Consider the following 16,226-nt stretch of genomic DNA (forward strand, 5'->3'; position numbering starts at 1 on the left):
GGCCAGGAGAAAGAGAAGAAAGCAGTGGGGGGGGGGATTTAAAAATCTCGTCTCTGGGCCCACTCCAACCATGCTATGCCCCTGCCCCCCACTGCAAATTAAGCATCATTTTTTTACATGTAGGTTCTTGAGGGCACAAACCACACCACCCAGGACAGACTAAAGAGGATTGGGGGGGGGCGGGGTGAGGAGGCCCCAAAGTCCAGGGGTAAGAGTGCCTCTGCTCCCGACCTAGGGTAAGGGGCATCTCCTAATCATTGTGTGAACCGCCTTAATGTCTGTACAGGGCTTAAGTTCCATGGCCGACATGAGGGGCAGCCCTCTGTTGATGTTGGGGACCTTCCAGGGCTGCTCCGCAGCTTGAGAGGCAGTCCTGACAGTGCAGACGATAGGCAGCCACAAAGGACTCCTTCCACGGTTACCAATGGCAACAGGGCTGCACACAAGTGGTGTTGCGCGACTGCGCTACAGTTTCACACAGCAACACCCGCAAACCCCTACCGTCGACAGAGGGCTGCTTGTCATGTCGGCCCAGGGGGGGAAACTGAACCCGCTTGAGCATAAGAGCAGGAAATAGACAATCCCGCCTCAGAAATGCACTTTGGCTACAGGCACGCATGCATCTCCATCATACTAGTGGCCACGTTGCACAAGGTAATGCCAGCGTTTCTGACCCAGCAGAGCTGCTGCACATGTGAAAGCCAGCCCTGGCCATGTTGCACAAGAGCACACCTGCACAACTACTTTAAAACAGTGCAGGGGGGGGAAGGGGCTTGAGCACAACTGCTTCCATCCAATGCCCATGTGCTGTTTTAAGTCATTTGCTTTTGTGGAATGCTTCCAGTGCTGGCTTTCACACAGAGGTTCACCTAGGTAATTTTGGAGCCTGGACCAACAGGCCTTTGGAGACCACCCCCACCCCTGCAAATTAACTATAATCATGCTCCGCCAGGCAACCACACCACTTGGGACAGACTAAAGAAGATTTCGGGAGCCCCAAAGGCTGTGTAGGCCCTGGACTTCGGCCCCGAATCAAGGGGTAAGAGCACCTTGTCTGCTTTCACACACACAAAACTGCTTTGGTGTGTCAGAAATACCAGTGTTGTCTTGTGCAACATTTTGGCCAATATCTGCATGTCCATACCACTTTATTTTTAGATAGATAGATAGATAGATAGATAGATAGATAGATAGATAGATAGATAGATAATCTCCCCACCCCCTCTTTATTTTCTCCATGGGCATTCAAAGTGGCTAACAACATACTAATTTAAAATATAATTGTAAAACTTAAATACAGCAAGGCATCTGAAGTATCCTAAGAGCTACAAGCACATCTTACAATGGCCCTGCGATGTAGGTTTGTGCTTCTTAGTGCCTACATGAACATGTCACCATATTGACAGGATTCCTCAGTGTCACACAAGGTTGCGCATGCCCCTTATTGAAACAGAAAAGCATCTAAGAAACTGAGTTAAGTGTGGTAGTAATAATTGTTTGATTCTCCTGCTCCCCTCCTGGTGCAAGCACATCAGGCTAGATGCACAGAAATACTGCTGTTGTTCAACTCGTGCATTGTCATCCAACCAAAAATGAGCTAACACATGCAGGCACACAATTGCACATATTTGTTTTTTAAAATGCCGCCCGAACATATACAAGTACATTGTCCATCCACCCCAGATGGGGTCCCTCCCTATAGACTCACCTTCCAAAGGTTCTTTGCACACTGTTCTTCTTCCGTCTCTTGCCCTTGTCACATCCAACCTGAGAGTCTTTTGCTGCTGCCGGCCTGGGCTGTTTCTCAGCATTTTCCTGCCTCTGCAGCTCCTTCAGGCTTATCTCACTCCTCGAAAAGAAGCGGGAGAATCGCCTCCTGAGGCCCCCTTTCTCCAGCCTTGGGGCAACCCTCTCTGGAGAGCGTGCCTGACCTTCAGCCCTGAGGGACATTTGGGAGCTGGGGCAGCTGTGGGAGGAGGCCGAGCTGAGGCTGTCGGTCCCCATATGCCCACCTGGCAAGTGAAGCCTGTGGCTTGCTTTCTGTAGCCAGAAGCGCTTTGCATTCAGCTGCACTCCCAAGAGTCCCACCTGTTTGGGAGGTTCCGGCTGTGCAAGGCGTGGCACCTGCTGACAGATCCAGGCGTGCCACTTTGGGAGCCTGGCCAGCCACAGTGCAGGCTGCTCGGGGCCTGGTCAGGCAGGGCCCAGTTAGCGACAGGCTGATGCTTCTCCAGTATGGCAGGCAGCTGGGGCGTCGGCCTTGTCAGAGACAGGTGTGCAGCTTAAGCACACAGGGGAGGTGGGGGAAAGCCGCCAATGTTTATGCTGGGAATTCAAGGAGGGAGCCGTGAGATTAGGCCGAGAGAAGCTGCAGGAAAGGCTGCGAGAGCCAGCAAAGCAGGACTTCGTATCCTGAGTCCTGTGAGGGAAATTCCGGCCCAGAGCTTGACTTTGTTCAACAATGACTACTATCACTATTATTATTTATAAGTAGTAGTGGTGGTGGTGGTGTGTGTGTGTATGTGTATATGCATATGTATATATATACATACACACACATATATACATAATCACACACATATATACATAAACACACACACATATATATAAACACACACACATATTTCTAATAGTAACTAGAGGAAAATGTGTGGTACTAAATGGAACTAAATGGAATGAACAAAGTCATCTGTGACTATCTTAACCCTACTCTCGGGGGAAGTAACTGGCAACAAAAGAATTCCGTATGGCCCTCTGGAGAGCTGGCCTTGTGGTAGCAAGCATGCACTGTCCCCTTTGCTAAGCAAGGTCTGCTCTGGTTTGCATTTGAATGGGAGGCATGTGTGAGCCTCATCTATGGGGCCGCTCTGGGAAGAGCACCTGCATGCAGAAGGTTTCCAAGTTCCCACCCTGGTATCTCCAGATGGGGCTGAGAGGGTCTCCTGCCTGCAACCTTGGAGAGCTGCTGCCAGTCATGTGCTTGGGGGACTCCCAGCCCCTGGAAGTCCCAGAATATATATATGTGTGTATAGGGAGGGCTTCCCTGTGTAGACAATACTGAGCTAGATGGACCAAGGGTCTGATTCGGCACAATACAGCTTCCTCTGTTCCTATGACCAAGCACATTGATGCTAGAGGCAGAAAATCGACATGGCACCTCCATACAAACTAATAACCCTGGGACATTATCCGGTAGGAAGCCTTTTGATGCATAAGAGAAGCCCTCCTAAATCAGACCAAAGAACCACCTGGTCCAGCATCCTGTTTGCCACAGTGGCCAACCAGAGACTTCAAAGAATTCCTTAAGCAGATCTTGCCTAATGCTAGGTCCAGAGAGTATTAAGGCCACTCTGTTGGCCTTAATAGTACCAAAATGAGATTGCTTTTTCACTTCACCTCATGGAAGGGCTGCCCATAGGCAACAGTCATTGTAAGTCCAGTAAGGCAACAGATACCAGAGTTAAATTCATGGGGGATCCAGCACCCAATCCAATGGCCCACACACAAGCCATTTTGACACTTTGCTGAAAGGAAGTGATACGTTGGAAGCCATTATCCATAATCTTTATTTTGTTTCCATTGTTTTTCCACAAGTGGTACAAAAATGAAAATAGGGGAGGAAAAATGCAGTGATTGGAATTTTGACTTCACTGCAAGACATAATCAGCAGGAAAGCTGCTTGCTTGGACAGAGTCCTGCAGCCAAGACATGACCCCTCCCCAAAAGAAACCCACACAATCACCCTCTTATTCCCCCCTCCCCCCCACTTCATAAAAATTCAAGAGTTTAACACAAAACAAGCTTTGGTTGCTAGCAGTAAACATGGAAGTTACATTCGTTGGTCTCCTAATACACAATCATGTAGCCACTCAAGAAGTCCTTGCCCTCCCGCCCCGCCCCACCCCTCCTCCCAATACATTCAGTGCTCCCTATTCCACAGTGACCCTGAGTGCAGGCATGGCAGAAGCCTGCATGCAAATTCACACTGATTACCCCTAATGCATAGAGTCCATCACGGGCTAAATGATAATGATATTGCCTATTCTAAGCAGAGGTTTATTTGCAAGATGGAGCAGAAGAAATTCTAGGGCTAGTTCTCACAACCAGTCTCGTGTCTGGTGAATGAAAACCAGAGATCTGTAAGCTGTATCTGGCTGGCAGGGGGCCAACCTGACATTCACCCCCCAAGATCACTCCTCCAAGATGTGAAGTGGGTGTAAATGTCAGGCTGGCCCTCCGCCCAACAGAAATCACCAATGGTGGGGCTTCCCCAAGCTCTGACTGGGAGGGGCTCAGGCCCAGGCGTCACAGGTGGTCTGCAACGCTAAGGTCCCCTGGCCAGGAGAAGCAGGAGACAGCAAAGTGGCTGCCGCTGACACAGAGGCACAAGGGGAAGGACAGGGAGCCAGGAAACTGAGCATAGTGTCTCAGGGCAGTTGGAAGTTTCACGAGGTGGGAGTTCGAGCTCTCATGAGATGTGTGACAGCTCAGAGTAGCCCAGCAGAGTGGCAGAAAGATTGGGGTCATGCTGATGAACAACCACCCTGCTCCCAAAAGGCATCTCCAGAACCCTGCTGAGGCCATTGGGAGACTAGACCCTGCCTGTTACATCAACCGGCCACAGCTGCGGGAGAAACCCACACCAACCTTTTCCGGGTAATCATAACACCCTTCGCAGTTTTCCGTTTACCTGACATTAGACTGGTCATGAGATCCCGTCTAATCATGAGATCCCAAGGAACCATCTTTCATTCGCAAATCCTGAGATAAATCAAAATAAACCTGCAAGCTAGAGAGCAGAGATGTCCATCTTGCAATAGGGCTAAGGGGGGAAATTCCTCATTACTTATACAGACACATTGCTGATATTTCTGAAGGCCAATTACCCCATTGGTTGTAGGAAGAGATAGGAAGGGGGCTCTTTAGAACGTAACCAGCTCCCACGTGGCACAATTGCAAGGTGGTGAGGTACAAACAGGGCACCCCCTCCCCCTCTGGTGCAAATACCAATCACATGCTTTGGCTATATTTCTTAAGTTTGTAAACAATCATCTAAGAGGAAACTGGAGAAACCAAAAAGTGTTACAAATTTACATTTGGGAAAACATAGATGGGGAAAACAATGCTTATTTAAGACAGATACAAAACTGGAAGGGGCAGCATTTTAACTTTCTGACAGACCTTGGAAACATCCCTTTCCCAAACAACGCAGAGCAAATTATATAACCCAGGAGCTCCCAAACTTGGTCAAACATCTGGTGGTTGGACCTCAACTCCCATCATGGGAGTTGTAGTCCAAGAATATCCCAAGTTTGAGAACCCCAATGCCAATCTATTGCATTTGACTCCACTGACACAGAGAAGTTCTCTTGAGGTAGATATGTAGAGATTCACCATAGCTATTTTAGAACTTACATCCTATATATTTCCCACCACCTGACTGTATCTACTATTCCTACAAATCAGGACACGGAGAGAGCTCCCAGCTGTAGGCAAGTGATTGTATCTGGTGTCCATTCTCTCAGATTCTACTGCTTGGTGCTGATAATTTTAGATTCTGACCGTAAACCTGCAGCCAGATATTTCCTACATTAGCACATTCACAGGTAACACAGTAAGAGAAAGCAAATGGAATTCCTAGGTGAGCTAGACAATGTCCTATGATTTATTTATTTTTTCATAGTAAAAGCTATTCAGAGTCAAAGGGACGGAGTCCTTTGGGAATTTCTGCCCCATGACAGATAGCTGGTGCACCATAAAGCTATGTTTAACTAGAGAGATCTACATTCCACTGTGATGCTTTTAAATTCCCCTGAACATCTTGCACTAAAATTTGTCACTTAGATCCCAAATAATACTCCGACAATACTAACTACTAACCCCTCTTCTGCTCCTTCCTGCTTGTGATTCTCTGTACAACTTTGAAAGAGGAATCCAATGTGGGTTTTTTCCTATTTTAAAAAAGATGCCTTCTTTCATTGGCTTACTACAACTCCATCAAGCTCTCAGTACCTTTGGGATGTGCAGGCAGAAGGCATCACTCACAACATGAGACATTGAAGGGGTACAATTGGAGCTAGCTTTGGCTTAAGCCTCTCACTGTAGCTGATATAAAAGGGTGCTTGAAGCAAATGGAAATGGGGCCCACAGGTCAAGGCAACATCTTTCCATTACTACTGCACACTTAAAGGTCCCCATTAAGGCTGCAAAACAGACCTAACCAGCAATTTTCAGCAGCAGAATAAAATGGAATAAAGAACAAACACAAGACCCCAAACTTGCAGGTAGTTGTTGAGAAATATGGGAACCTCTCTTCTGCCCTTCACCTGCAGTATTTGGCTAAAAGAACAGGGCACCGGTACTCTTTTTGAGAAGGTCTGAATGAAGTTGTAGTATCAAAGAGATGCACAAGAAGCCCAGGATCTCCAACTAACTTGGGTGTAGAAAAACAAGTGAAAGCAGGAATTTTATGGAAAGCCATAGCCAGCCTAGGCCATTTTGCTGCCTGAAGTTGAAGATCAAAACCACATCCTAACCCTTATACTTCTTATAGATGGGACATAATCCAGAGGGGAGCTTTCTCCCATATAAGCCTGATGGGAATAAGAAAGAGCACAGCAGATTATTTCAATGGGGGTTGTAGGGATGGTCTTGTGCAGAAAGTTGATGGCTTATGGGTCAGGACTGCGGGTCAAATCCATCTGCATCTCACTCTGCCAGTGCTCCACATCTGCCATCTCACCTTGCTTTACAGTAAGGCCGCCCTTGTGGAAACAACCACAGATACAGATTTCACAAGGGTAGAAGAATGGCATGAGATTACATTGGTGGTGATGACTCTGAAAGTGATGAAATACTGATATAGCTACCTGGTCAGCAGAGAGATGTTGAGACTGGATGGATGTCTGGGAGCAAAGAAGGGGGCCCTGTCAAGCAACCTAAACCATGGTGAAACATGGGTTATGTGGTCCTCTTAGCTCTCTTCATGCTTAGGCCTAACTTACACATGCAGCAGAATGAGGGAATAGAGTGGACAAGACCATTTCAGTGTGGGAGTTGCTGTGTGTGTGTTTTAAAAAACCTTTCTGCAAGGGAAAAAAATAGACCATAGTGTAGGAAGTTTCTAGATCAGTCCACTTCCTGCTGTGCTTGGTTTCTCCTTCTAGGACTGTTTTCACAGCATTAAAAAATGTGGTGCCCCCATTTAGAATCTGAAGTGGCACAGTCTGTTTTGCCACTTCAGAACTCTGCCACCTCAAACTTTGCCACCACAAAATGAGGTGGTAGAACAGACGGTACCACTTCACACTGCAAGTGAGAGATTCCATTTTTGAATGCTTTCTATTGGAAAACTCTGCAATTTTTTTTTGTAGCACCGAAAGTTCTAGCCCAGCTGCTTCCATGAAGAAGTATTCAAAAGAGAAGATACCACCACCAATCCAAAGTGTGTGCCATCCACTTCAGCATTTTACCACCTCATTCTCCTGCATGTGTAGACCTGAACTTTTCTTTAGCCACTAAGCAATCCGAGTCCTACCAAGCCTATTTGAAATGAACAGAGGCTGCACAAGACCACAGGTGTGCAGGAGAATTTCTCACTGGCCTGTGTCCTAAATCTTGGGATCTTCCAGATGAATACAGTGAGAGGGAAAAGAAGAATCTATCAAAACACAGTGTCTAAAAACAACAGTCCACCCACGTACACAGACAGCAAGGTAGAGATACAATTTAAAAACACAGATTTCTTGTTCTTTGTGCTGTTAAACTTAACAATGCAGGTTTTTAAAAGACACAGTTCCAATCTGTCCAGCCCCAAAGGCTGAGGCTCTTCCATCCCTGAGATGTACGAGAATACCTGAGAAAACATTGCAGTAATCATGTCCTTTTCTTTTTCTTCTTTTTCTTCTGTTCATCCTCTTACAGATTAAAATATACAAAAATACAAAACAGAATATTTATATTTTTTTAAATGACCCCCAAAAATGAAAAAAAAAAAAGAAAAGAAAAGAAAAAACAAACCCAAAGATACGTCATACACGCACGTCATAGTGCAGCTTTCTTTCACATCACGGCTTCAGAGCAGACAGGGAAGCCCACCCGTGTCACGCATGGCAAGCCCAGGCTGTCCACGGGACCAAAATAAATTAAAGGCAGAAATGGGGGAACCAGGAAAGGAAAGGGAGCAGCAGCTTTTACCTGATGGTGAGGCGGCGTGTTTAAAACCAAAAGCAAAAGGATAGACTGAAATTCATGGGCTTCTGCTTAAAACTGGCACTTAGGGTTGTGTGTAGAATTCTCCTTTAGGCTTCTGGGAACCAAAACATGTCCAAGATAAACCAAATTGCATGTTGTGTGTGTTAATTTTTTTATTGTGGCCACAGTTGGGATACGAAAGAGAGAACACAGATACACCAAAGAGAGGCTAGGACTGTGTCCAGATCTGTTCTGGCTGTGAGCATAGACTATACCAGCCTGCCTGTTGTATCTGAGGGTGTGCTTCTTTTTCAACTCTCCTTTCACCATATATGAACCATGAATTGGACAGGTCCACATTTCCCAACATGGACAAGATGAATCCCTGCTCAGACATGGAGGAGAGATTTGGGGTGGAAGAGGCCACATTATATATGGTATATTTTGGGTGGCAGAGGCCACAATACATATGGTTTGTGATCCCCAGAGCTCAGAAAAAAGATAAACTTTAGGTAAGGTCTGAAGGAAGGGTCCTGAGCAACTCTAATTCCTCCAGTCTTGCAATCCCTTGTGGAGCGGGAAAACATGCCTTCCAGTAGTTTGTGACTGGCTCTAAAAACCTTGACTTAGGGAGCACAATGCTCTAACCTTTGCTTCTTCTGTTGTCACTTTTGAGACTTTCCATAGGAATGCAGCCACAATGGGTTAGAGGGTGCAAAAGACTCTACTCCATTATCCCGCTATCCATCTGCTACGAGGACCCTAGCCCAAGATCAAAATTCTCAGCTTTTTTAAAAATTATGATGATTCAGCGATCTTGGGAAAGGTGGAGGAAGCAAAGGTTATGAAGGTGCTGCGCGCTCCCCTCTTTCCAGGAATTGAACTTTTGAGCAAAGAATTCGCAGGCCCTGTCCCAAGCTGAAAAGAGGGGAAGAGGGCTGCCTCAACGTACAGTTTGTCCAGCCGTTCCCTCTGCCAATTTTTATGTTTAAGAGCTGCTGCCCCCCTTCCCAGGACCTGCCCCCTAAGCCTGGAGGTAGAGGCTGTTCATTGCTCCCCCTTTTTGCTGACTCTATGCCCTGAAGCCTGTTGATTCAGTAGGTCCCCTACTGATTTCCTGACATCATTCCCGGGTTTCAGGAAGAAGGGGTGAGCTGTGCATTTCCTCCTCCTCCCGGAAGTAGGCGGGCTTTCCCTGAGAACTAGGCGATTGCTGCGTTTTGACAGGGCAGTTGGCAACCATGTGGGTGATGCTTTGGCAGAAGTGGCACTTCTTTGGCTGCGGTGGGAGTTTGCATTCTTTGGCATGATGATCCAGACCGCCACAGTTGTAACATCTAGGAGGGGGTGGGGGAAAGAGGTCGGGAGAAGATGATAAGCGAAAGGTTAAAAACCACTGGAAGCCCATCACCATCTTAGAAGAGCAAGAAATCGTCATTATGAACCTGCCCTGCCTGAGCAGAAATCTTTACCAGAGGCCCTTTTCTGGATACCCCTCACTTGGAGAAGTTGCGTGGGTAGGTCCCAACTATGGAAGGCCCTTCTCGGGAAGATCTGCCGGGTATCTCTCTTGTTTTGCTCTGCTGCTTAATTTTTCTGTGGGCAGGTTCCCACAGTCCCACAGAACTGTGGGCAGGTTCCCACAGTTCCCACAGGTGCTAGCAGGGGCAACTCTAGAACAACTTGTTTGGGTGAACCAAGGGGTGGCGAAGAACATTATTAGGGGAGCAAGGAAGTTGCTGTACATTCAACACTTACAGAGGGACAGTGATTAATGTTGTTAGTTAATTTCCCTTAATGAAACTTGCTTGACATTTTCAAACATCTTCAGAAAATGAGCCAGATTCCTTTTAGAACAATACCGAGGCTAGTCACACAATGGGAGAACCACCGGGTAACCCGCTAAACTACCCCTGCCCTAAAACCAGGTTTGCGGAGCGAGCGCTCTGCAAACTCATTTTTTTTTAATCGTGTGTTGCGGCAACTCACGAGTAGACCCCCGACTGGGAGGCTTAAAAGCAGCCTCCCAGCTCGGGGGTCTCTCCAGCATGCCCTGCGCACTTGCAGGGGCACTTGCGCAGGGCATGCTGGCGCTTCCGCGGCCCACGCCGTCCCCGATCCTCCCAGCCCCCACCGGCTCTGTAATGGAGCCGGCAGTCGTGTGGGCAGCTGCTTCGACCGCCCGGAGCAGACGGCCTGCTCGTGTGCGGGGACAGCGGGCCCGCTAACCCTCCCCAGGCGTTTCCCACTGATCGTGGGAATCACCTCACTGTCTTTTTCGGATTAGACCAAACCTTCTAGCCTGATTTCCAGGTTAGTTTTATCTTTCTGTCCAAGACCATATGGCTGGAAAGGCTGGGATGGGAAAAGAGGTCAGTATCAGGCCAGCTGAAATCTGCAAGGGGGAAAACCCTATCCTTCCTCCCCCAGCCCCTGCATACATGGTCTCACCTAGCCCAATTCCTGGCTAGGAAGGAAGCGAAGGGGTTGGCCTGGCTCCTGGGAGACTGGAAGAGTCTCCACTTACTTGTCTGCACTGGTTTCTGCTGCTTGTTCTGGGGTAGAGGGATGAATGAATGAGGCTTCTTTAATCAAGAGATTAATTGTTTTAAAATAATGCACTATACTATGACTGCATTGTCTGGCACTTTGCTGTGAAGTTCCAGTCTGGTGGATGGGGGAGCAAAAAGGAGAGCAAAATTGTCAACAAAGAATTTGTTGACAATTCTAGCCTCACCTTAATTTCCCATGGTGCAAATCTCTTGGTAATTTCCGGATTCTTATAACAAGCTCCATGGGAGTGCAAATCTCACTTTAACTAACACCATGCAGATTGTGAAAACCCACTCTTTGCTTCCCATGTAGCTTGGTTTTGTTTTAGCTCTGGTAGTACAATGTCTGAATTTGACTCTGCTCGAAGCAACCTGCTGAGAGAGCAGGAGGCTGTTGGTTCAAATCTCCGCGGGTGCGTTTCCCAGAATATGAGGAACTCCTATATCAGGCAGCAGCAATATAGAAAGGTGCTGAATGGCATCAACTCATACTGCGTGGGAGAAGGCAATGGTAAATCACTCCTGTATTCTACCAAGAAAACTACATGGCTCTGTGGTTGCCAGGAGGAGTCAATACTGACTCAGCGGCACAATCTCTCTCTCTCTCTTTTATCTGGCTAGATCTCAAATGGCAATTTGTAGAGCCAGCGTGGTGTAGTGGTTAGAGTGCCGGACTAGGACCAGGGAGTTGGACTCCTTGAGTTGGACTAGGTCTAGGGAGACCTGAGTTCAAATCCCCATTCAGCCATGATATGAGTTGGGTGACTCTGGGCCAGTCACTTCTCTCTCAGCCTAACCTACTTCACAGGGTTGTTGTGAGGAGAAACCTAAGTATGTAGTACAATGCTCTGGTCTCCTTGGAGGAAGAGTGGGATATAAAATATAACAATTTAAAAATAAATAAATAAATAAATCCTCAAATCTGTCAGAGCCGGAACCAGCTGGTGCACAGCAAGGAGAAATTGTTAAAAATGCCTCAGTTTACCACGGCCCCAGACTGCCACCCTCACCCCAAACCTGTGCCTACTATTTAAATTTTAAAATACCACCAGTGTCACCATGCAGGGCCAAACTGCATCTAACCACATAGTTTCATCATAAGAGTGTATGTATAATGAGTAAAAAAAACACATATGAGCACCACTAGGGGGCACCCTTGATCTGCCAGTGCCTTAATTGCTTATCACAGAGGTTTAGCAACCACTATGGAAAGGTGAGGGGAAGATTGGACCACATTTGTTGACGCTCTACACAAAGGGGAAAGGAGGGGATGCCGCTCAGAGGTGGAGCACCTGCTTGGCATACAGAAGTTCCCAGGTTCAGTCCCTGGCAGCATCTCCCGATGGGACTGGGAAAGACCTTTCTCTGAAACCCTGGAGAGCTGCTGCCAGTCAAAGTAGACTATACTGAGCTAGGCGTTCTGGGGATAGGGCCATAGCTCAGAGGTAGAGCACCTGCTTTGCATGCAGAAGGTCTCAGGTTCCGTCCCTGGCAGCATTTCCAGGTAGGGCTCAGAGAGACTCCTGCCTGGAACCCTGGAGTCAGAGCCGATGATATTGACCTAGGTGGACCAGCGGTCTGACTCGGGAGAAGGCAGCTCCATATGCCATTCTCCATCACAGGCCACATGCTGAGGCCTCTGCTCAAGACCATGGAGATCTGCCACCACTTACGGAAAGTGCAGGAGAGGAGGAGGAGGAGGAATGGTTCAGCTCAACAGAAATCGAGCCGCAGAAATGTGCTGCTGTGGGAAGACTCCATCACGGTACCTTTCCTATTTTCCGAGCCGCAGAATCCAGCCACACAAAGGACTTTTTACCAGGGTAAACCCCACTGGCTGCGCGGCGCCATCCTGCACACACATGTTCACAGAATGGAAGCACTGGTCCGTGCTATTCAGCCCCGGGTGTTGCTGGCCTCTGACCTTTTATTGGGAGTTTTTTGCCCTTTCCCTGGAAATTTGCATCTGCCTCACATCGAGAAGGCTGAGCGAAACATCTTGTGCAAAGGAAGGATGGCTGTCCGTCCACAGGAGAGCCGTGGCAAATGCTGCCGTACCACATCTGGGCCAGTCTTTTGAGCCGGTCAGTTCTGGTCTCACCTTCAGAACGCGTGGCAGCCGTCTTGCTTGCTGACATGCTGGAGGCCATTGTGGCTGGGAATGATGGGAGCTGGAGTCCAACCACACCTGGGAGCCACGTTTAAGAACACCTACCCTCAGTGTTCCCTCTAGCAGGGATTCCCAGATGCTGTTGACTACAACTCCCAGAATCCCCACACAAAAGCCATTGTTGCTGGGGATTCTGGGAGTTGTAGTTAACAATATCTGGGAATCCCTGTTAGAGGGAACACTGCCTGCCCTATATAATTACACATGAGTGTCCGGGGTGGGTGGGGGGAGTCATGACAGAAATAATGGCGGTGGTGGTCCAGAACTGGGTCACCTTCCCATGTCTGGAAGCACTCTCATCATTGTTGGGTTAAAGTCTGTAAAACGACATGGCCTTGAGGGCTGGGGCTTTTGTTTCCAACCACAAATGGCCCATCAGTCTCCCTCATAAGATTCTTTTTAAGCTCTCAGGTGCCATGGGCCCAAAACTTAAGGTGCTGTTTCAGAGTGTTTGTACAGGGTGTTGGGCTCTCGGGACAAAGTGGAGATTCTGTTGGTGTACAGCCCACCCCACTGCCCAGCTGTTTCCCAGCCTGAGCTCACGGAGGTGGTCTTGGATTTGGTGTTGAGGACTCCCAGAATGATTGTTCTGGGTGACTTCAACACCCAGGCTGAGGCCGCCTTGTCTGGGGAGGCTTTCATGGCCACCATGACAACCATGGGGCTGTTCCAACATGTTGCTGGCCCAGCACATTAATTGGGGCACACTCTGGATCTGGGTTTTTCGACTAGACAGGAGGCTGGCTATTTGAAAGTGGGGGTATGTCATCTATGCCCTTGTCATGGTCAGATCACTTCCTTCTGGGGTTTAGAGTCTTAGCGGCTACACCTCTGTATGGGTGGGGGACCTATAAAAATGGTCTGCCCCTCGGAGACGGATGGACTGATGGATTCCTGAGGGCTCAGGGGGATTTTCCAGCTGGCATGGCAAGCACTCCTGTCGAAGCTCTAGTTGCTCTCTGGAATGGAGAGATGACTTGAGTGGTTGACAAGATCACACTCAAGTGCCCTCTCCCACAAAGTAGAGCCTGTGCAGCACCTCGGGACACACCTCAGCTGAGGGCGATGTAACACTTTGTTTGTCCACCATTGCATCCTCTCAATGTCATCCAGCGGGGCTTTTCTGGGTGGTGTGGAGCCTCTTGAAATCTGGCCCGGGCAGGATGTATTAGAACCCTTGGTAGCACGCTGCGACGCATTTGCACAGCACTCTGAGGGTAAAGTCACTCGCATTCGCTGTGAGTTGGACACTATCGCTGATGCAGGATCTTGGGGAGAGGTGCCCAGATTAAAACTTGGTCTGGTTTTGCTGGGAGAGTTTCAATTATTGGTGCCTGAGGATGTGGACAAGGTGCTTAGTTGAGTTTGGCTGACCACGTGCATGTTTGACCCTTGCCCTTCATGGCTTATTGAATCTAGTAGGGAGGGGAATATTTAGCTGGGTCCAGAAGGTTTTAAACGCCTCATTGAGAAAGGGAGTGGTCCCAGCTTGACTGAAGGAAGCTGCTATTCGACCACTCCTAAAGAAACCCAGTCTGGACCCAGAGGATGTAAACAACAAGAGGCCTGTGGCCAATATTCCTTTCCTGGGCAAAGTGTGTAGTGGCTGACCAGTTCCAGAAACTCTTGGAGGAGACGGACTATCTAGATAGTCTTTTCAATCAGGCTTCAGGCCCAGCTTTGGAACAGAAACTGCTTACGGGGGAGTGCAACCTTGTTAATCCGCTTGATCTCTCGGCAGCTTTCGATACCATTGACCGTGGTATCCTTTTGGATAGGCTAGCCAAGTTGGGTGTGGGAGGCATGATATGGAGTGTAGGGGAAGAATGGCAGTTCAATCCCCAAATAGCAAAGCAAAACCAGTTTGGTGAGAAAGCAGCAGGTCTTGAGACAGTTCTTTAGTATTGAAGATCTACGAGGATTTATTTAAAGAAAAGGATACAAACAAATGTGAAAAAGCCTGCAGCTTAATTTCAGCTGTAGCTCAAGGCTGAAGAGAGAGACCAAGCAAAGAGCCATCTCTGGAAAGACAAAATACTGGAAGGAGGAGTCCAGCACTTTTATCCATGACCCTAAACTCACCCACCCACCCCCAGTGGGTTTATGAGATATTGCAGCTGAGAGCTGATGCTGCCAGGGTCCTAGCTCCAACATGGAGGTAGTTCCACTCCTACATCGAGGCCTGTTCCCAAAAGGTGGTGCTAGGGGATTACTGATCAACCCCTTGACATTTATGCTGTAGGGTTCCACAGGGTTCCATTCTTTCCCCTATGCTGTTTAACATCCACATGGAACCGCTGAGAAAGGTCATCCAGAGATTTGGCCTGAGAAGTTGTCAATATGCAGATGACACTCAGCTGTAGCTCTCTTTTTCATCAGACGCAGGTGAAGCACTGACGGTCCTGAATCGGTGCTTAGATGCAGTAATGGACTAGATGGGGGTGAATAAGCTGAGACTCAATCCAGACAAAACATAAGTACTGTTGGTGGTGGTTCCTCTGCCTAGGTGAATGATGTTCAGCCTGCTCTAGATGGGGCTGCACTCCCCCGGAAGGACCAGGTTCACAGTTTGGGGGTGCTCATTGATGCAGCACTGACACTAGAGCCTCAAGTGTCCTCTGTGGCTCGGAGCGCCTTTTATCAGCTTCGGCTGATTTGCCAACTGTGACCTTACCTGGACAGAGAGAGCTTGGCCACAGTCACTCATATTCTGCTAACCTCTAGCTTAGATTACTGCAATGCACTGTATGTGGGGCTGCCTTTGAAAACGATCCGGAAACTGCAGCTGGCACAAAATAGGACTGCACGATTATTAACTGGGACTGGACATTTTGAGCATATTATGCCAGTGCTTCGTCAGCTGCACTGGCTCCCACTCTGTTTCCAGGCCCAATTCAAAGGCTGATTTTAACCCTTTAAGCCCAAAATGGCTTGGGACAGGGTTACCTGAGAGAGCGCCTTGCCCCATGTGTCCCAACCCGGTCCTTAAAATCATCTTCAGAGACCCTTCTCTGGTTGCCCCTGCCAAACGAGGTGAGGTGGGTATCTACTAGGGAGAGGGCCTTTTTGGTGGTTGCACCCCGTTTATGGAATAGCCTCCCCAGTGAGGTTCTCCTGGCTTCATGACTTTGTTCTTTTAGATGCCTTTTTGTTCACTTAGGCCTTTTAAATTTAATTTTTTTAAAAATGATTTGATTGTAACTGATTTTAAAAAATGTTTTTAAAATTGTTTTTGTATTGTGTTTTGTATTCCCCCACTCCATTTTTTGGTCTGTTATGATTTAATGTGTGCTTTTATCTCATGTTTTAAT

General features: G+C 48.0%; 1 protein-coding gene across 1 annotated transcript in view; it reads right to left on the reverse strand.

The window, feature by feature from the left end:
- Window positions 1–3,931: 3,931 nt before the first annotated feature.
- LIN28A (lin-28 homolog A) overlaps window positions 3,932–16,226 on the reverse strand; it is a 71,358-nt gene continuing 59,063 nt past the window's right edge. Inside the window, exon 4 of the mRNA XM_053266878.1 lies at window positions 3,932–9,530. Coding sequence (XP_053122853.1) covers window positions 9,317–9,530 — 214 coding nt within the window. The 3' untranslated portion in view covers window positions 3,932–9,316. The remainder of the gene's footprint in view (window positions 9,531–16,226) is intronic.

Source organism: Hemicordylus capensis, chromosome 7, assembly GCF_027244095.1.
Source record: "Hemicordylus capensis ecotype Gifberg chromosome 7, rHemCap1.1.pri, whole genome shotgun sequence".
Lineage (NCBI taxonomy): Eukaryota > Metazoa > Chordata > Lepidosauria > Squamata > Cordylidae > Hemicordylus > Hemicordylus capensis.